The sequence below is a fragment of the Haliaeetus albicilla genome, chromosome 2 (genome assembly GCF_947461875.1).
Source record: "Haliaeetus albicilla chromosome 2, bHalAlb1.1, whole genome shotgun sequence".
Classification (NCBI taxonomy): Eukaryota; Metazoa; Chordata; class Aves; order Accipitriformes; family Accipitridae; genus Haliaeetus; species Haliaeetus albicilla.
This window is the reverse complement of record NC_091484.1, coordinates 24,660,294-24,681,218: the sequence shown is the minus strand read 5'-3', so window position 1 is coordinate 24,681,218 and position 20,925 is coordinate 24,660,294. Positions and strand designations below refer to the sequence as shown.

At 40.2% G+C, this 20,925-nt stretch overlaps 1 protein-coding gene across 7 annotated transcripts in view; it reads left to right on the top strand.

Moving 5' to 3' along the window:
* Positions 1 to 20,925, top strand: part of TRAK1 (trafficking kinesin protein 1) — a 138,705-nt gene that overhangs the window by 31,880 nt on the left and 85,900 nt on the right. For all 7 annotated transcript variants that reach the window (XM_069810813.1, XM_069810847.1, XM_069810787.1 and 4 more), the window contains exon 2: positions 16,824 to 17,116. Coding sequence is in view for 5 of the 7 variants with exons in the window: in XM_069810787.1 (XP_069666888.1) it covers positions 16,824 to 17,116 (293 nt within the window). In the remaining 2 variants the exon portion in view is untranslated. The remainder of the gene's footprint in view (positions 1 to 16,823; positions 17,117 to 20,925) is intronic.

Sequence of the window (20,925 nt, the reverse complement as noted above, 5' to 3'; positions counted from 1 at the left end):
TAATATGTATTTAAGTGTACTTCAGGTTATCAATGTGTTTCTAGCATATTCGGATTTTACAGTCAGTGTTGCTTATAATGCAAAAAGACATTTTCAATACAATTTTTTGAGATTACCTGTAAAGTAACTGTCACCTGGGGGGGGGGGACGGGGACGACACACACCACGTTCTGTCTGTGATGGGCATGGATGGGCATGCAGTAAAGGCTTCCCTAACTCAACAAACCATTCTTTAGTCTGCCTCTTCAGTCTCTCATGTCATCAGACTGAGCTATGGGGCTGTTACTAGGTCTGCAGAAATGTTTTCTGCTGATAATGTACATGTCTTGTAGTTGAGAAGCTATTTTTAGCAGTCTGGTTAGACTCTAGAGTCACTGAGGGACAGAGTCCTGGCAGAGAGCTGTAAAAGGGAGCTGCCAATGGTTTAGAATGGGAAAGAGGAAAAAAGGTACCTTTCATTCTCAGTTGTTTTGTGTATTTTTGATTATGTTGTTCTGTCCTGGTAACTTGTGAAGAAAAGGCACATTTCTCAGGTTTGTTAGCTTGTGTTCGGCTAGGAATCATCTCTTGTGTTACTGAGGGAAAATAAGTAGAATTGCATGGGTGGAAGCTTGTTTTTCAGTGTGATGATGTTCAAAGGCTGTCAGGATCTCAACAAACTGACACATTTTAACTAGAGTGATCTGAGAAGTGCTGCTCTTCACTATGTGTTAGCAGAAAGGCTCTGACCTGAGACAGTTTGGATGAAGTGAGAGTTACTAATTTGTGCACTGCATTTGCTTATATGCCAGACTTTTTCCTGATCGCACAGTAACCAGGGAAGGGTGATGCAGACAACAATGCCACTGAAAAAGGACAATGTTATAAATTGTGGAACCTTTAATTTGACCATGATACTCAGCTACAGGCAGCTTTTTAATATTTAAAATTTGATATTTAAAATAACTCTTGTGAGCTTCAATTTGATCTACTTTATTCACAGAACTGTTACACAAAAAGACAGCTGAGGTAGAAAAATAGCACAAAGCACAAGAGGGCCTACCAGTTTACAGGTTTATGTGCTGCATTATGAACTCGGGGCAGAAAAGCTGCTATTTTTTCCTGGTGGCAGAATAGCTGGTGAGACTCCCCTAAATTGCATTGCTGTGCTTTTCCCCTTCCTCCCTTCCAACTTGTTTTTAATGAGTGTTTTGTTTTAGTGCTAAAGTCAGAGGTCATCCCCAGTGTTTCAATCTCCACGTGCATGGCTGAGTGGCTGTGTTTTTCTTCACTTTCATGTTTATCTTTGCAAATAAGATCTGCAGGTAGAGAATTTAAAATGGAATTCAAAGCTGTTTGAGATTTCTCTAAATGACATATCTGGGAACGCTGCCACATAGCAGAAGGATTTCAGTGATGTGTATTTCATTGCTGTGGTGACACCAAAGATAACTTAAGGTAGGCTGTGTCTCAGTTGTTTCATAAAGTAAAGTTCCATGCAGTTGAAGGTTTGCAGGCATGCTGAAGTGAAAGATCAACCATCTCTCTTCTTACTATTTATTGTTAGGTTTTATATGTTCCACCATACTATCTCTTCAGACCGGGGTAGTGTCGTCTACCTCATATTGAAAAACTTTTTTTTTCCTTTTCTCTCAGTTGAAAATAACTTTCAAAATGTTTGTCTTTCCTCTGGCCAGTCAGAATGGGTTCATGCTGAACGTCATCTTTCTTCATTTTGGCTGGTAGGTGTTGGTCCTCTTGAGACTTTTGTATGGTGGCTGACTTTTGTGCTACATGTGCAGTCTTGCAGATTTTGGGGGGCTTAATCTGGTGGTGCAACTTTGCCTATGTAGGATGTTTATAGGAAAGTGCTATGGCACTTCAACTTTGTTGGGTCAAGTATTTTCTGCCCACTGTCATGTAGAACATGTGAGATACTCTGGGTAATTTACAAACTTGCTAAGCTAAAGTTCAGTTTTATTTTTACAGCTGTTTGTAATTTGTCTAAAGAACAGAGACCATAATGGTTAAAACCTGGTGGTGATGGTGGTGCCCCTTGTCTTGCAGCAAGGGGAACTGACAATGAATGCAAACTGTACTATGGTAGCTAACCATGAAATGTTTGAAGACTTGATGGCATACATATCTCTGTTGCTAAGCCTGGTGGCTGTGCTAAGGAACATCAGAATGATGTGGCCAGTGTCCTCTCTAGTTGCCTTTTTCTTTGCACCGTGAATGACCGGGCAGCACTGTGCAGCTGTGTTGTCTGCAGGTATGTTTGGAACAAGGATAGAGCATGCTCAAATTCTTTTCCTGACTTCATCCTGTAGGAAAATATTCTACCACTGTGCACCAATGTACATCTACATTATTTTAACCAGAATTGTAAAAAAAAAAAAAAATCCCAGAACTAAGTAGAATGGATTAATGTATCTTCAGTGACATAGTTGTGATGCATGACGGCAAAACTAAGCTTCTTATCTAATAAAAATAAACTTGTGCAAGGGGAAAGAGAAAAAAATCTGCCTGAATTCAGAAACCTGCAGCTAAACACCATGCCAGTAAATCATATATACACTCTAGTAGCAAGAAAATGTTGTTCTTTGTTCTAGCTATATGTCTGGGGTTTGTATGGTTTCTTAATTGCACTGTAAATTGGTATCTCTATATAGAGGCCTTTGAAAAGCTAATGAACATCTCTGGTCTTTGCTCAGTACCTTCAGGTCTGAACACAATGTAAAGATTGAGGAAGAATGGAAATCTGTGAAAAGACACTGTTATGCAAAAGTTCAAAGGAGAAAACTTGCAAAAATCCCCCCAAAATGTAGTGCTAGTTGTTAAGTGATCTGTTGTCTGTTGCTGGATTTGGTTTATGTTGCTTTTTTTCCTACCTCACTGTAGATGTAGCATGGATTATCTGAAACCAGTGGGAGTTGTAAAACACCCTTCTGTTCCATATCGATGTGGCTGTATGAGCACTCATTTGGCTGTGGGAGACTCTATAGGTGTATGCCATGTTGTTTCCATGCAGTTTCATGGGATGTTCTGGGACAACCGGTCTCTTATCTGGCCCTTCTGGCATATTGTGCAACTGATTTTAGCCTAGAAAGTCATGGATCCAAGTCAAGTTGGTGGCCTTTTCCTCCCACTTTATTAAAAACTTGTGTGTTTCTGCTGCAGTTGGTTGTAGGTAGAGTGAGGCTGAGGAAGACAGCATTTCGGCACTGGTTCATCCCGCTGAGGGTGGTGGCATGCCTTACTCGAATTTCACAGAGATTGTTTGGGCTGTGGCCAGGGGCTATGCAGGTGTCTGGTGTGGATTTTGGTGGCTGTGGAGTCTGGACTGAACAGCAGCTTTGGAGCAAGGGCACGAGCAGCGGAACTGCAGACCTACAGTGAAAACCTGTGGATCTGTTAAAAGAAAGAGAAGGTCTAGGCAGATTCTGGTGCAGCTTGTCACTGCCAAGACGTTCACCCCAGAGTGGCTGTGCTAGACTTACTGCTGCTTAAAACCTGTCTGCCTTTTTAAACTATAGGACAGTGGCTTATTTTGGCCATGACATGTGAGTTGCTGGTGTTGGTGATGATGGAAGTTTACAAGGGAATTATTGCTAGGCCTGAGTCATGGGAAGCTTACTGTGCTTCCTGTTTTGGCCATGGAGATTACAGCCCAATGCTGAATGTCAGTAGGGTATTTTGATGATGAATTTTTATTTAATAATATAAATGAAGTATATGCATGCTATTTTTTCTTCCTTTTCTGTTTCCATGGTGAGGGTCAGGTGTGTGAAAACTGAGCTTCAGTGCTGTGGACCATGGGACCTTACAGAGACATAAGAGCACACAGAATAAGAATGGAATATTATAAAGCGACAATTTCAAAGTGATGGCAGAACATTTTACTGAGGAGAACAGGAAATGGTTCTTAGTAGTAATTGGGGGTTGTGTCTTTGCTGAACCCTGCAGTTGGTACAGGTGAATAAACAGTATGTTTCTGAAAACTGAGTCTGGATCCAGAACAGCAAGGGAAGTAAGGGTGGACTACTGTACCCATGTCTCTACTCTGCAGTAGGAATAACTACAGTGTTTAATTCCCTGCATCCTGGTAGGAAAAATACAGCAAGTTTCTCTTGGGGATACAGTCTTGTCTTTTCATTGAACTGTTGCATGAACTGTTTGGACTGATACATTCTTCTGACCAAACGGATGACCAAGAATTTGTTAAACAAAGCCAAAACTGTTATTTGTATGGGGCAAGTGATGGCATGGGGATCTCTGCTGCTATTGGGCAGATACACTGTAATATGTCACCTTGCTTGTGCTTAAAGCATGACTAAATTTAAATCAAAAGCTTTTCTACATGAACCATAGAAGGAGTTAAACAGGTTGACTTTGTTTCAGGGAAGTCAGTTGTAGAATATAGAAGTATCTTTCTTCTCTTTTCTAATTCTCTTTTCTAATGATGTGATGTGCAGCCCTTTCCAAGCAAGTTCATTTTTTCCCTGTCCCACACTTAAGTTGCAAGTGCTCCCCAGACCTTCTTTAGTAGCAAGGAGAGTTTCATATTCTCTTGACAGTAAAAAAGATGTGATAAAGCTTTGAGGTCTGATGCTAGAACATATTGTACAGAGAACCTAAAATTAATTAAGGCTAAATAAGGAAATTAAGGGTGCACAGTCTTAAAGCACTTTTTAATGTTACTGGCTTCAGCTGTCAAATCTTGGCTTCTTCTTACCTTTTTTATCTCAAATAACAGTTTGTATGTCAAATGAGCAATCTACACAGAGAATTTACAGAGTAGGTAAAGAAGTCTGTTCCTTTCAGGAAATCCTGTGTTTATATTTAGGATTGTACTTGTAGGCTGTACTTTCTATTTTGCTTGTTGATCTAGAAATCTGAATCTTCCACAACTCCCTTGACAGAAACTTGCTTCTTTGTGCACAAGCAAAAAGTGTGGAAGTCTTTAAAATAGTCAGACAATTACTTTGGATACTTTCCTATGGTGTCAAAATTTATCATTTTCTTCAAATGTAACTGTCGGTGCTGAAAGTCCAGACCATGTTCCAGTCTTAAATCTGAGTAAATATTAGCATTATTTTGAGGAAACTGGGTATTGGGAATGATAACTTTGTTTCTGATAGAGTATGTATATGAGTCGAGGAAAATGAATCCTAATTGTGGTTCTGAGGCTGATAGGACCTTTGCCAAATTTAGATCATGAAAAAACATTTTGAAGGAAGAAATTTCTAAGAGTGAGAGGCTTTCTTTTAAACTGTGCATGGGGAACATTAGTGATATTTTTATATTTTTTCAGTTGAATGAAGTGCTTCAAATGCTGTGTTTTCCAACCTTGTAAACCTATGTATTGTTCTGTGCACTTTCACCTTTACCATGTGTCTGGACTATTTTACCAAATTTGTCCAGTTTCTCCTATTGCCCGAGCAAGGGTTGCTTTTGATGCTGTAGTGAGAGTTTTTTTCACTTTCTGAGAGTTTTCAGAGAAATTTCAGTCTACCAATTAAGTTGTAGAGTACACACAGAAAAAAAGTCCTCCACATACAGGAATAAGGCTCGTCAAAGGACTCTTTCCCCTTACTGAGAGCTGGCTTGGTTGCTTGCCTGAGGCTTTTGGTATACTCAGAATGCTTTCTGACTGGGTGCTAAGGTGTGAATAAGTCATGAGGCATGCTGATAAGTGGGAAACTGAATTGACCGATTGGTAAGCAGGTGGGCTTGCCTAGTCCACTTGCAGTAGGTTTAGGTCTCCATCAACAAGGACTTGCAGTGGAGCAGGAGGTGGCAGGCAGCAGTTTGGTCAAGAGCTTTCTTACTGCCTGTGCCATGACTCTAGTGAGTGAGTGAGTTCAATGTCCAGTACTATCTGTTACGCATTTTGGAAAATAGGTACATGCATACAGGAATTTGTCTGAGGACAACTTCAGGAAGTGCCATGTTTAAGGGTTATTGCAGTTATTTTCCAAGATCAATTTCCAAATGTTTGGAACCATTTGATCCATCAATATTGAGTGACTTGAGATTTTTATTTTTGTGGTCCTTTGGGGAAAGCCACAATGCTGGATTTCAACTTCATTGCGTAATTAAGTAAGATAGTTTAGTCTGCAAATGAAGCAAAACCAGAGCATGTAGTACATTTAATTTGCATTTTTGCCCCTTAGCTTGTGCTCTTGTGTAGTTCTCCCTTGTAAGGAGACCTTCCCCCCCCCTTTTTTTTTCCTCCTCTTTTTTTGTATAAAGACTGTATCACAGTGTTGCTCTTGCCATGTTCATGTTAGTGCACCAGGAATTTTCTAAAAAAACTCTGTTCCAAAATCTTTGCTAGTGTGACTTTGACTTTAATGGCACTAAGCCACGGATAACTGGCTCAGTTTCCTAAAATTCCACAGCCTGTTGTTAAGATAAACATTTCTAGGTTCCCAAGAACACAGACGCATGTATATGGTAATGTACTGGGTATACAGAGCAACCTTTAAACAGCAAATTCTTATTTTCCTGTATCATTCTTGATGTTTACACAAACTTTATAAGTAGAAAAATGACATGACAGAATAATTGTCCCAGTTTTTAAACTACATTATAGCACTTTGAGAGGGGCTGTGAAATGTCTCTCTCTTGTTCTATCTATTAACTTCTACAGAAGCAGAAAGGAAGCAGTCCTGCATTGGAATGGTATGTGTTGAGATGCACCCTCGTTAGTCACCAGCTCATGTCTCAGTTGCTGGGAAGTCCATGTGACCAAGGCTTTGGTATAAGGCCCAGGATTGCTGGTTGTTTAGGAATTTGTAGTCTTGTTATGCTGCTCCTCAACACTGGTACCTAAAGTGACTTGTAAGGCCCAGATATCCACAAGTGTTGGAGGTCTGGCTTTCTCTTTGCTGGAAGGGGCTGTGATCTGCATTCCCCGCAGCCGAAAGCTTTAGAGAGGGGCTATAATTATAGAGCTTGTGACAGAGCTGGGTTCAGTTCACTCATGTCCTCTCAAACATGATAGTATATGGTTGAAAGTGTCGCTCCCCTACATAGCTACTTAAAGATGACAAAAGAAAATGGATATGAGGCCCAAGGATATTAATAGCCAGTTAAGAAATTGTGGGATAGGTTCTGAGGAACTCTGTGCACGTTTAGGGTTGTAAGACAACCTTGAAGAGTGAGTGAGGTTCTCACTGGATCATGCCAGTTGCTGGAGCACATGGGGAGGATTGCTGCCAGGGAGTGAGGGCCAATGATGCTAGTGAGCCAAAGCAGATCTTCTTAGCATCTTAGAGCAGGAATTGGTGGTCTGACTGTCCTTGGAGGTAAGCTTTCTAATAGTCGTCTTCAAAATTGCTTATAGCAGCAATAGGAAACTTTTAAGTTCTTAATTTTTGCAAAAAAAATGAGATGTTCTTACTCAACAGGTTGGTCTTTGATTTGTTGGGGTTTTTTTCTTTTTTTCTCTGTCATCGTTTTATATGATTATTCAACTTTAGTCCAAAGCATAAACTCAGTCTGAAAGTAAGTGGATCAGGACACAGCAGGTATGGTGTGGGGTTTTGGTTTTTTGTGGGGTTTTGGTTTTTTGTGGGGTTTTGGTTTTTTGTGGGGTTTTGGTTTTTTGTGGGGTTTTGGTTTTTTTAGGGCAGTTCTCAAGGAATTTTGTTCCTTTTTTCTATCAGCTGGTTCCTCTCACCACTGCTCTCACTGTCTCTGTGCAATAAGAAATAGTAAAGAAAAGCAGCAGTCTTAGTTCTCTTATGTGCTATTTTGTGTAAATGTTTTCAGAAGAATAGCTATTAAAATTTGAAATAATGATACTTCTCCAATCCTGTGAAACAGTATTTTTTAAAAATTTAAGTTATACCAACTCTATGTAGAATCTTAAAAGTAATTGTGGAGGGTGAGAAATTAAAAAAAAATCCTCCTGCAATAGGAGAAAAACAACAATAATACAGAACAAGATTTAAAATCGCCCCCCCCCCCCAGGTTTTAAATCATGATCAATACCTGGTTTGAGTCAGTCTGTTCTTTGGTTACGGTTACTTGACTAAAACTCTTGGCCCTAATTTGTTGGCAGTTAGGTTAATTGTATCTTTGTTTAAACAGTAGTAGTGGGGGTGAGGGGGGAACCACCATTCTAGCATGGTCTTCCAGCTGTTTTCACTACTTTCCCTTGTTCTTTCATATTGTCCTGAGGAAGAAGGTATGGCTTGGCTGGCTGATCAGGGTTTTGGCTTGGAATGGTAACGTGTTTTGAATATCTTTACCTACTGCATGCTGCCTTAGGCCCAGGCACTGTTCAGTAGGGTTGTTGGGGGTTTTTTGTTTTGTTTTCCCCTTTCCTAGTAGCTAGTTTGTGGGTGTCTAGTGCATTTGTGCCTCTCTTCTCTGTTCTGCTTCTGGTCAAGTGCTCTCGCCGGTTCTTTCTGTGGATAGGGAATGAGCTCAAGACTCAGAAGCGGATAGAGTGGTGTTACCTCCTCTGCTGCATTTCAGAGAAACTGTGGTCATCCCACAGCTCTTCCCAACTAGTGGAAAAGCAGTACCGAATACTTACCCAGCTTTTGAAAGTCTTTGAGGCTTATGGAGAAGTGAAGAAGTGGGGAGTTTAATGCTCTTGTGGTGTATAAACAAACAACACTTTTCAGGTTGCTGTTACCACTGTTCCCATCCATCCTATTGGAGGACTGGTTTGCTGCTGGTGTAGTAGTTTCCCCCATACCTGAACTGTTTGACAAATTTTTGATACCTGACTTTTTTAGTGGTACAAGTTGATGTGCTGGTAGGCTGAAGCTGATGTTCACGTAGTCTAGCTTGTGTATTGGCTGTGTACAAGGCAGGAGTTCATACATGCTAAATACAACAGCAGCCTAATCCCAAATGATTTGGAAATTTGTTTGGTTTTGTGGGGGTGGTTTGTTTTTGTTTGGGTTTTTTGGTTTTTGTTTTTAAGTCATTGGATCCTTTCCTTCTCTTCAGCAAGTATTGGACCTTGCCCCTTGGACCGATCTTGTGTTGATCTACCTCAGTGAGCACCTTGCACGTGCATAGGTGTGAATAGAAAGTACATATTTGAGGTGTTTATAGTTTGCATTGCCCTACCTCTGAGCTTTTTTCTGTTACCTGATGAATTCCTCCTTTGACTGCACTTGCAGTTCTCGTACACTCTGTACTAGTGGTGGTGGTTGAACAGCTTTCCCTTTCCCAGACAGGTAGCAGCATGTCCAGCTAAGATCTCCCAGCCAGTAGTGAGATGCATTGCCAGAAAGGGGATGCACTAATTTTTAACTGTTTTCAGTTTTATTTCTGAAATATTTTTATTTCATATTTTTTATTCACTGGGGCAGGGAGGCCAAGTTTGGTGGCCCACATTAAATAAAAGGAGAGGGAGCTGTTAAAAGCTCCCACTGTAATGCGAGCCTTACACAAGGAAGAACTATTTATAGACCCCTGCAATACTTGCCGCAAGGAACTTCAGAGCGGAGAGGGGCAGTGTTAAGTAAAGCTGGGTGAGAGCACGCTGTGCACTCTGGGCTGTGAAGGTGGAACCCAGGGCTTGTCTTACAGTATGCTTTCACTCTCCCTTGGCCTGAGGGGAGAAGAGACTGATGGGCTCCTTTTGAAGGCCAAATCCTAGTGGTGAGAAACTTTGGTTTGTGGAGAACAGTGGGGTGTTTTTCTTTCTTTCTTTCTTTCTTTCTTTTTATTTATTTTTTCTTTTCTTTATGGGGCTTTTTATTTGTGGTGTTTTGACTTGCATTACTTTTTGAGAAAACATGACTCTGTCTTGATTGATGACTTAATGGTCAAACAAGGCCAAACAAGGTCACAGCAGCAGCTTTGGGAACCTCAGGAGTGAGGTTTTATGCTTAACATGTCTGTGCTATCACTTAAGCATCTTTTTGGTTATTGCTGCTGCTATTCTGTCTTTTGTTCTCTAGTGGTGACTTCTTTGTTCTAAATGACATTGCCATGCCACTGGCAGTTAACCAGGTATTGTTCTGGTTTTGGATGCCTTCATCTGCTTAGTACTTGTTGGTTATGAGGCTTTATAAAAAGTGATCCTAGAAACCCTTCAAATCTTTAGCTTGAAAACATTCTTTAACAGTTTCATAGGCAGAAGACCCCCTCTTTTGGGAGGCGCATACATTAGAAGATCCTTCATAGCACGTGACATAACCACTGGGTGTTGATACCTCTCTGAAAAGATTGCAAAGAGCTCCTAACAACCCTATGAAGAGGAAAAAAAAAAGCATGGAACATAGTCTAAACGTAATATAAGACTTGAGTAAAAGGAACTGTGTGATGTTGGGATAGCAGACAGCTTTGATGTGACTGCCTGGGTCACTGGACACAAAAGCACTGTTAAGAAGGTGAGGCAGTGTTTCTTCCAGGGTAATCTAGGAGAGATGTTTGATTAGAAGGTTCTTGAATGGCTTTAAAACTTTGGATAAGGATGTAGTCTAGAGTTGTCCAAGATCCTGGTCCTTTTAATTTGCTGTAAAAATAATGGATCTCTTCTAACATGAGAAATGCAGTACTTGTTTTTATGTAAAGTGTTTGAAGGTAAATGAACTGCTTGTCACATTCTGTCACTCATTTATGACACTTTGACTGTTTATGTCCCTCTAGTTAGAGGTTTAACTAAGCAGTCAACATTCTGCATATTTAAAAGCTAGCTTCTGCGTGGAAAAACCCCATGGTTTATAAGAGGGTATATAATACAGCACAGGATTAAAACAACCCAGTAAATAATTTGGGATCAAATTCAGCCTTTATCTAAAAGTTAAAGAGTGACTGGGAGGTAGAGGGAGGTCGGATGTGGTGCATGCGTGTGTGTGTGTATAAAAGCCAGACCTATTGCAAATAGTTGTTTCTTTATGGACTGTCAAAGTGTGTTTAAATGGTTGTAGGCATTTTGACGGGCTTTTCAGTCCACCCACTCAGTGAAGAAATGGTTTTTAAATTTTAAAAAAATGCAAACTTTTGTAGATGCAAGATGTGAATTATGAAAGAAATAAGCAAGTTGAGTGCTTGAAGCAAGTCTTAATAAGTTGCTTTGGTCAATTCAGTGATTATTTTCCAAAACACAGACTGAAGACTGTATTCTGAATTACTGAGGGTAGGCCAGTATGTTAATCTTTTTCACAGATTAGACAGACATATAAACTGGCTTTGATTTGCTACAATGTCTACGTGGGGCATTTTGCATCTGAAGAAAATTTTTCCATGTAAATAAGAAGCTTGAGGGTTCTTTTTAAAGAACTTAGTAAAACTGAGCAGACTTCGTAAAACAGAGGTGTTTAGTGGATTTACAAAGTGGTGTACAAAACAGGGAAGAACATTTCTGGTGGCACTCTTGCAAGTACATAAAAGGGAAGAATTTGCACACCCTAAAACCCTCTGAAGTGTTTAACCATCAGTTAGTAAATGAGAACTAGTAAATGAGAATACAGGACCAGAGCTGTGTAGCTCCAGGTGGATGCTAAGAGTGGAAAGCTTTCTCAATCCCTTGATACCCTGAGGTTCTGTCTAAATTAGCAAATACTTTGGTCAGTAGGGGTGGATGGGTAGATCAAAGTTGTTGGCACTGAAGCTTCTTAAATCTTTATTACTGATTTGGGTGGTTACTTTAGATTACATTTAGCTTGGCACCTTGGGCTGTATGTCCCCACTTACCTGTGCAGTTTGAAGCTTCCTGAAGGAGAAAAATGTAGTAGGTACACACCAGATGACCTTGCAGTGATGGAGCCCCCAGGGTTATTTGAAGTCTCATGTCCCTCTTTGGCAGCAGGTTGCATGTGAAGTGCACCGTGGAGCAGGGTTTTTCAGGTTCTGTTACTCAAAAAGGGAATTCATTGTTCATGTGCACCAAAGTTGTTCTGAAAAACCTGCTGGCTCAAAGTAAATGGTTTTGCTTGAGAACTGTGCTACTGCTCTAAACCAACTAGCATAGTTAAATTAAGTATGAGAGTATGTATAACGAAAGGATGACCTGGAAGAAAGGGGAGGATTTTAGTCAGGGAAGTACTAGAAAGATATTTTCCCCCTCTTTTAATGGAAGCATTTCTTTAAATTTGCAGATGTTTGCAGTGGTCAAACTGCTATTTTAGGCTGATGAATAGAAGTGTTATTTGAAGCACAAAACCTGAACCAGATAACTAAAATATTGTTCAGAATTTAATCACCATAGGGTGCAGCGTGTGGCTCTTGAGTAGCATGTTATTTGTAGGAGTTCCAGATGTTTTGTGACTACAGTAAATTGCTGTTGCTGCAGTCCAAGGTGGTGATGAGAATAATGTTACAAGGTTACAAATAATGTATTTGTTGGCATTGCTGGGCTCTGGGTAGGCACATGGCTGAATAGCTCCCTATCTGTTACTGCTTTTGGGGGAGGAAAGAAGGATTACTTAAACTCATTTGTGTCTTTAGATTTGCAGTTAAGTTGTGTTTAATCCTGAATGCAGAAACACTTTATCTCAAATGACTGTAAAACAGCAAGGGGTTTATTTTATTTGCATTTGTATGAAATTTGTGCTGTATGAAACCCAGCCCCCTCCCCCCAAACCACACTGCAAACAAAAAAAATGAACTTTTTTTTTTAATGGCCAGAACCCAGAAATCACTGACTGATGTGGAGATTGATTTTTTTTTTTTTTTTTTCTTTATCTCAAAACCCTCAAGTCTTGGCTGTTGTCTGATGTAAATGTTTCTGTTAGCTTTGAACTGCTTTGCCTCGGTACTGGATAACTTTTTTTTTTAACATGGAATGCAGTGCTGGCTAACCACAACTCAATTTTTGACTTGGCTTTTGTAATCTGGGCTGCCACAGGTACACTGCAGTCAGTAGCCAATGTACTTGATCAAGTCTTAGTTACACTGCACTCATAGTCCAAACTGTTGTGTAGATATCCTGTTAGATGACAGTGGTGTTTGGTGTATAAAAGATTTAAGCTCTTCATATAGTAATCATGCAAACACTGTATTTTAAGCATTTATTGGGTTAGACCAAAATCTGGGTATTGTGCAGAGGAGGTGTCAAGTCTTAGTGCTTATGTCGCTGTTATAAAGTGCAAGGTTTGAATGAGTACCCTTAATGAACAGCTTACAAATAAGGGTTTTTCTCAGAGTAAAATGACCTGGTTAAAAACATTTTGATGATAAACTTAAGGGAATTGTGCTCCTTCTGTGAACAGCTTTACACTGAAGAATTAAGTTAAAACATTCCAAATTAAATATTTCTTCAGACCCAGGTCTGTGTATTGGCCCCAAACTGTCATTGTATTTAGACTGGTAGAAATGGTGCAATACATCCACTGAGGCAAAAGATGAATTATGTCGTATTAGGTAGAAGAGTTATTTAAATCCTGTATGCAGGCTGCTGTTGACATATACAGTAGAAAGAATGAAATGCATGGAATTTTCATCAAGAAAAGTCATAATCTGACTTATAAATTGTGTACTTGTTTGGATGTCAGAAGGAGTAAATATAAAACACTGCAATAACAATTTTTGTTGTCTTTTGGATATCAGAAGGAATAAATACAAAATACTGAACAATTGGTATCATCTTCTCATGAATACTGTATATTCAGGTGAGACTGACTAAAGAATAATATTAATGTTTTGTATTTCATGGGTATAGTAGCTACAATGTCTGTTTCTCTTCATGGCTGTTTTGGCAATCTGGTAAATGCTGCCCAGCTGTGGTTTGTTTTTCTTTTCTGCAGCAGAAAGGTTTAGATGAAACTTTAAAGGAAAAGTGTGTGCCCCTGGATTAAGTGGTAATATTTGCCTTGCAAGAGAGGCCACACAAACAATGCCTCTATAGATTTGATGGATAGAATCCGAACAACATTTTTCCACTGTATATATGGAAATCGAGGATATTAAATAAGCCTGAAAAGAAGCAGGCATACACATTTATACCTGCTTTCTTCCCTCCATGAAACAAGGTTTTAAGAGCAAGGCACATTCTCTTCCTTAATCCAGAACTTGACTTTCTTGTGTAGATGTTACATGCATTTCTGCAGCAGACCAGGCAGACTGACTTGTGGGGATTTTTTGGGGGGTGGGTTTTGTTGCTTGTTTGGTTTTTGAAGCTCTATTTGTTTGTAGTTTCCATAACTGCCAACAGTGAAACAGCTTGTGTGCATGAAGACCCTTGATGACTTTGTGTTTCTGAATGTGTTTCTCTAGTTCCTGACAGTGACAAGGCAGAAGCTGTTGGAGTGCAGCTTATGGGAGGGGGAGAACTGGTTCCATGGTAACTCAGTGGGGCGAATGCTAAGCTGATGAAGGCAGAGAGGGAAAAGTCATTCAACACAAACTTCTAATGCAACTTGCAATGTTGCGTTCTGGCCAAAAGTATGTTTGGTGAGGACTGTGTGGGAGATAGTCACGAATCAGTGAAGGTGATCACGTATGTCTGATGTTGAATGTCAGTGTGTCCAAAAACGTTACAAGATCTCAGATTCCCAAAACTCCCTTGAAGACCTGTACACGCAAACCCCACTTTGGTTATCAGTGTTACTTCATTTGGTAGTGTTGTTATGTTGCTGGCTTCCTGTAGTTGCTAAGGCAGGGCATGGGGAGGAGAGGAGAGGAGGGCAGGAGAAGCTGAAGAGTTCTGCTAATGCTTTCAGTTACTTACTCCCAGACATGCCCTTGTTTGTAACAACAGACTTATCTAACAGTTTCCCCAAACAAACGTGATTCACAGATGCATGGTAGCAACTAGGACAAAATGGAGCCCTTTTAATCAGTCAGTCTGTGCATTTCCAGTATGTTTTCTTGTTTATAGCTTAAGCTGTTTCTATCTTCAATGCAGAGGGGAAAATGAAGATTTGCATTTTAATTCCAACTTCATTTGAACATAATTTCTAATATCAGTAATCTCCATCTTGTTATTCCTAAAGAGCCACTTGAAAGGGGACCATTTTAAAAGTAATCAGTACAAGTAACCCCATTGTTCTTTTCAGCATGTACTGTGATAGCGCAGGAATAATGGATGCTCTGCAGGGGAACTATAAGATTTTCTGTTAGAGCACTCAAGTGAAACTTTCTCTTCCTGCAGCTGCCACAGTAAAGTACCATTTGTATGAGAGTATGGCATCGTAAATTCATCATTTGATTTAATCTGTTCCTGTAGCTATGATGATCATTACAAAATACAGTTTTTGAGCCTCTGAGTGTGAGAACTATTTCCAGATTAAGTGATACCATGCATAAATAAGAATGCATGTAATTGAGGAAAATTTAATGAAATGTCATTTTATATATGAGGGTGTTTTTTTCCCAGAGTTAATATTACACATCCATTCTCCAGTTGTGGTGTTCTGATTTCAGTGTAAGCACATCTTCGTTGAGACCTTCTGAGAGGGGGAGGGAATTTTGCTTTTTTGTTCTTATGCCAGTGGTGAAAGGGAAAAACAAGTTGAGAAAAGATGGTGTTGGTACAGTGTTACAACTTTGTTGCAAGGTTTCTCTGAAGCTTACTCTCAGAAGTTCTAGAATGCATCATCTGTGTCTTGACAGCTTAGAGACAGATGCTCGAGTCTTGCAATGAGTTTCTAGAAATACTGTCATTGCTTTGGTGAAGCGATGATGTTATTTACTAGAAATACCAAACAATAAGGTGCCAAAATCCTGAGTGTAACTTTAACAGAAAAATAAGATTATCTGGACATGTTCCTAGAGTTTAAAGAGAACCTTTTTCATAGGATTCTCCAGAAAACTGTTCTATTTCTGGTTCTCAGTGAAGCACTGAGCATAGCATGTTCTGTTGCTGCACATGCATATTGAATTGCATCCACGCCTTCTGCTTGCATTTGTGTCTTCTTGCTGGCTGTCTTTTTGCTTTTCCCATGTAGTCTGGGTGTTCTTGTGTGGCCTGTTCCTTAGCTGCTGCTTATGCCTTGTAACTACTAAGTATATAAACTCTTTTTTTCCTGTCCTTCAAGTCCTTTCTCAAGTCTGGTTTTCTGCAATCCCATGACTGTGTTTTCCTTTTCTAGCAGTAACGAGCATTTGCATCTTCCCTCACACTGCTTATAACCAAGAGCAGTACCATACCACCAATTATTGCAGTGTCTTTAGCCCTTTATCCAAAAGGTTCGGTGAAGTTTTAGGACAAAGGTGCTCTTCTTCATTCCTTCTCTGGCCAATTTAATCTTGCTGTGGGCATTGGTATCTGTCTTTGAGGGACTTTGTTCCCTGTTTGAGGCTGAAGCACTGGGGAGCAGCAACAAGCGGACACCCCCTTAATGCAGTGCACCTCTAGTTCTGTTCCCTGTGTACTCTGTAAAGGGAGCAAAGATGCCAGCTGGCAGACTGGCAGTGAAGGTCTGGGCTGTGCAGGGTGGCCCAGTGGAGAGGAAAGTCTAGCAGAGCTGTGGGATAAGCTCCTAATCATTTCTGTATTGTTTGTTATCAGGCAATTTCAAATGATGATGATATTAAAGTACCAGTAAAACAATCAGTGATGCGTATTCTGTCTGCATGGCATGGCTCATGCAACACTCTGGGTTACAGAAAGGTTTCACTTGGCTGACATGAGAGAAAGTTAGGTGATGAATGAGCCAAGGTGGATGGACTGTGCTTACTTCAAGTTGGGCTAGGCAAAAATATGTTTAATCAGCCATTGGTAAATACCACTGTACAAGGAATAGCACTTTTCTACTTGACACGACTGTGCAAGGTGCAGATAAGCAGCTGCTCTGTGAAGAGTACTTGGGTTTTAGTATTTGCTGAATTTGTTAGGTTAAACTAAGGAAAAGAAAATTACCTATTCTGATTTATGCTGTTTGGAACGGCTTGAATTGAACATTTGTTTCTTTTGTGTTTTGCAGACTTCTTGAAGCCAACTCTAGCAAAGAGAAAGAATTCTGTTTCTGCCAGCCAGACCCAGTCTCCAGTGCTGGTCCCCCTGATGGCAGTTTGTACAACCCTGTGAAACCTGCCAAGCTGGACGCCACAGCTTTGCACGACTGCACTTTGGCCACCACTGTGCCTCCTTCAGAGCTGTCGAATCATGCAGTCCTAGCCTGTGACACAGGCATTCACGAAGAGCACTATGTAAGTGAAGCAGTGGAAGATGATGTGCCAGACTGCAGAGAGTACAGAGATGCCTGCACCATTACTGGTAAGTAGTCAAATCTGTTATCTTGAGAAGGATGTGGAGATGTATAATTAAGCTTCTGCTCTTAAGCTTTTGGTGAGGTACCTGGTTCATGGACAATACTGCTGCTGATCTGCACATTTTTGCTTGTTTAAGAAGTGATTTCACAAGCACCTGAATTTTCAATGAAAGCACTGTGTAAGGCTTAAGACTCTCGCAAGTAGGCTAAACCAATGACAGCTGTGAAGCTAGGATACTAATGTGCTTGGGAAGTTGAATCATTTGAAGTTTGTTTGGAAAATAAACCAACTGAATATCAGGGATGAGGGGAAGGAAATACTGCAGCTTAAAATATAGAATGGTTGTCGTAATGTTCAGCATAATTTACATTTTTATCTCGATATGAGAATTGCTTTGTGGGAGAAGGGGTTGGAAGAAATAGTGTCTAACATCATATTTTGACTGTACATCTTTGCTTTTCAAAACCATTCTATTTTTGTCACATTAGTTGTGGAACTATAGAAGTTAATGTATAAGGAACAGCTTTTCTTGCATGCTTGTATGAAAGCTTAAATGCCTTTTTATGAAGGATTCATACAGATAAATGGAATATTGTGTTTAAGTATGGTATTTTAAATAGGATTAGATTCTTAGTGATGTGGTCAGCTGACCCAATTTTTTTGTGTTTGAATAATCATTGTAACTCGGTTTAGTCATGGATACAGCCATGAAATGACAGGCAGTTTCCATTCCAAATGCATGGTTTGTTGGCTGAGCTGTGAGGCTTCTTTTAGCTTAAAGTGACCTTGTCGGTTCCAAGGTCTTTTGGTAATGTTTGAGGAATCAGCTGAGTTTTCAGGAGGGAGAAATGAGAGGGCTGAGAAAAAAAGAAATAAGGCTGGGGCCATTCTAATTGGCTGCCAGATACATTTATCCTGAGTTACTTCCAGCCGTGTCTAGAATCGTCTGTAGGTCAGAGAACTAGTTAATGGTGACCATCGGCTGATACTTTTGTAATATGCTTTAACTTAGCTCAGCCCAACTGCTGTGTAGTTACTAAGGGTTGATATTCTGAAAAAATAAAATAGAAAGAAGGGGAGAGATGCTGTGCAAGTCCATCCCAATTCCCTTGGGAAGACACTGGATTAACACTGAAGTCACTTTCAGTCAGGTATGCTGCTACATAAAATAAATGTTTTATTAACAGAAACTTACTCCCTACCCCTCCTCCTTTACATTTATGGGTTTAGAGCTCTTTAACTGTTACTTTATAAACAGGTCACTCTTTTGACTGCCATGTAAGGTATCTGCTTGGTAGAAACTCTACACATTACATGGATGCATTCCTGGTAGCATAAGTCTGTTTTCCAGGCCCCTTGTAGAAGGATCTTTGTTGCAAGTTGTTCTGTTGGCCGTGTCCTGTCTCCCCTGCCCTGTTAACAGGAAGGTGTTAACTTTATGTTTTTCTGTTTCTGACTACAAGCCCAGACAATCAACTTCTTTCATGAATTAAGATGCCTTCTTGATTATGCTTCCTTGAAAGGCAAGACAAACTCTTCCTTTTTTAATTTTTAAAAGTAGTTTTTGCTAAATGGAGGTCAGTGTGTGTCTTCCTACCTCACACTCTTTCAAGCGTGATGTAGTTTCTGAATTGCTTTCTTCTTGCTTAGTTGTCAGCCAAGTGTGGTTTACTGATTGATCCTATAATGATTTTGTTATGGATTAGCTGTTCTGCAGCAGCAGATTTGTACTGTTTGTGACCAGGAGACAACATAAGGAGTAGAAATAGTGGTGGATTTTTTGGTTGGTTGATTAGTTTTGGATTTGGGTTTTTTTTCTTTTTAAGTGGATTTTTCGGAGTTTCAGCTCTGTGCTGTGCTTTTTAAAGGTGTCAAAGGGCATAGACTGAGAGATAGGAATTGGTCTCATACTTCCTCTGTAAAATCTCTACTTTGTCAGTGGTACGTGCTGGTATGCAGCATATACGCCTGAAACAAGCAGAGAGAGAAACACAGAGGAATAAGGATTGTCAGAGGCTTTAACATGAAGACTTTGTGTAGGTCTGACTGACAGTTTAGCACTATTTACACTTTTAAACTGTTCAGTGGGAAAGAATTTGTTCATGTCAAGTCTGCGTATACCATAATTTTTCTTCTAATACCAACTAAGCCTTGACTCATCCTAGAGCAGGCATGTTCAAATTCAGCAGTCGGGGTAATCTATTTTCTTTTAGTCTAAGACTAACACCTAGAGCCTGTTGTAAAAGTCATCTGCAAAAATTCTTGCAAATAAAGGCTTGAACACAGTTAAGAAAAAACTGGGAAACTGAGTCAAAGTGGTGTGTGGTGATGCTTTCTGAAACATAACCAGCTAATGGTATTGTAATTGGAGTTGACTGATACAACTTAAGCCTAAGAACAAATTACATGATGTGCACGTTTTGCTATTTAACTTTTCAAGAAGGCCATTGGAGCTCAAAGAATTTTAAATTCTTGCTGCTTGCTTCCCCCCCCCCCATTCTGTTTGCTGGCAGGAGAGGTACTTCAGCATTCTCTGTCAGCAGCACGATCTTTCCTGCCTGGGACCTAAGAGCAGATGTAGTGTAGCGGAGGGTGCGTTGCACATTCTGATTGCGCTAAGCATATTTTCTTGGGTACAGGGTTGGCTTAAACATTTCATGTCCCCAAACCACCTCAAAACTGTGCTTGTGCAGATTTCTGTGGGAGTGCAACTGGAGGCATTTCAGGCACCTGGACTGGATAGAATCCCTGGTCCGCTTTTGTGGCAGAGGGGAGATGAGGGTTCCTTTTTAGCTAGGTCACACCTCTGATCTGTTCTACTGTGTGGCCTAAAAGCAGTTATGTTGGCATAACCAAGGGAATAAGCACTGCAGTGGTGGCCTGGGTGACAAAAAACAGTGAGGTGAAAAGTTTGCTTAAGCTGGTGTTACTTCTGAGTGGGGGACAGCACCCTAAAGGACTTTCCCACAGAATTTGCTAGTAAAGCAATCCAAAACTCATAGTTGCTATAACCGAAGTGTTATGCAACTAGACACTTCTGAATCTGTGCTAATTTGAGCATAGAAGGGCAAATGAAATAGAAGAATTGATCCATTTAAAAAAAAAAAAAAGTTGTTTGTGAGTGTTTTAAGGGTTATAAAAAAATGTTGTGGGTAGAGCACGTATTTTCTAAACATGAATAGCATTAAACTTGAAAATGGATTCAGTAGCTGCTCTAGTAGATTTTTATTTTTTTTAACTATTACTTCATTCTGGGGTTTGATAGCAAGATCTAAGAGAAAAGTTCAATGTAGCCTGACTTAGAGTTTCTACTGCTATCACTTGTGGAGCTCCTACAGGAAAAGGGGCAGAAGGAGACTCGAATCCCGAGGTTGGTGGACAGTGGCACAGCACTGTATGACATAGAAGTGGCACGCTGCTGCTACATGTGTGAGGCACCTATCTTGTCCCAGTTGTTTTCTCCTTTGAACTTTTCTTTTTCCTGCTGGGACAATTAATCTGAGAGCATAAAGGTAGGAATACGGATGCAGCACCATCTAGCGTTCCTTTTGCTGGAAAGGGAATTAAAGTGCCTTCAAAGGTGTCCGCCTGTCCTGTAATTGCAGTTCAGGCATGGATACTTCCAGTCAGGTGTTGATAGAAATGGCAACTGGGGTTGGAAGCTTCCTTCTCTAACACTCCCTGTCCCGTTTTTTGTAAAGCAGGAAGGGCTGTAATCTTGACAGGATAAAGCAGAGTATCACTAAATTGCTCAATAGCCCCAATTTTATGAATTGTAAAAGCCTCTTAGTCTGATTGCCTTTCTTCCTTGTC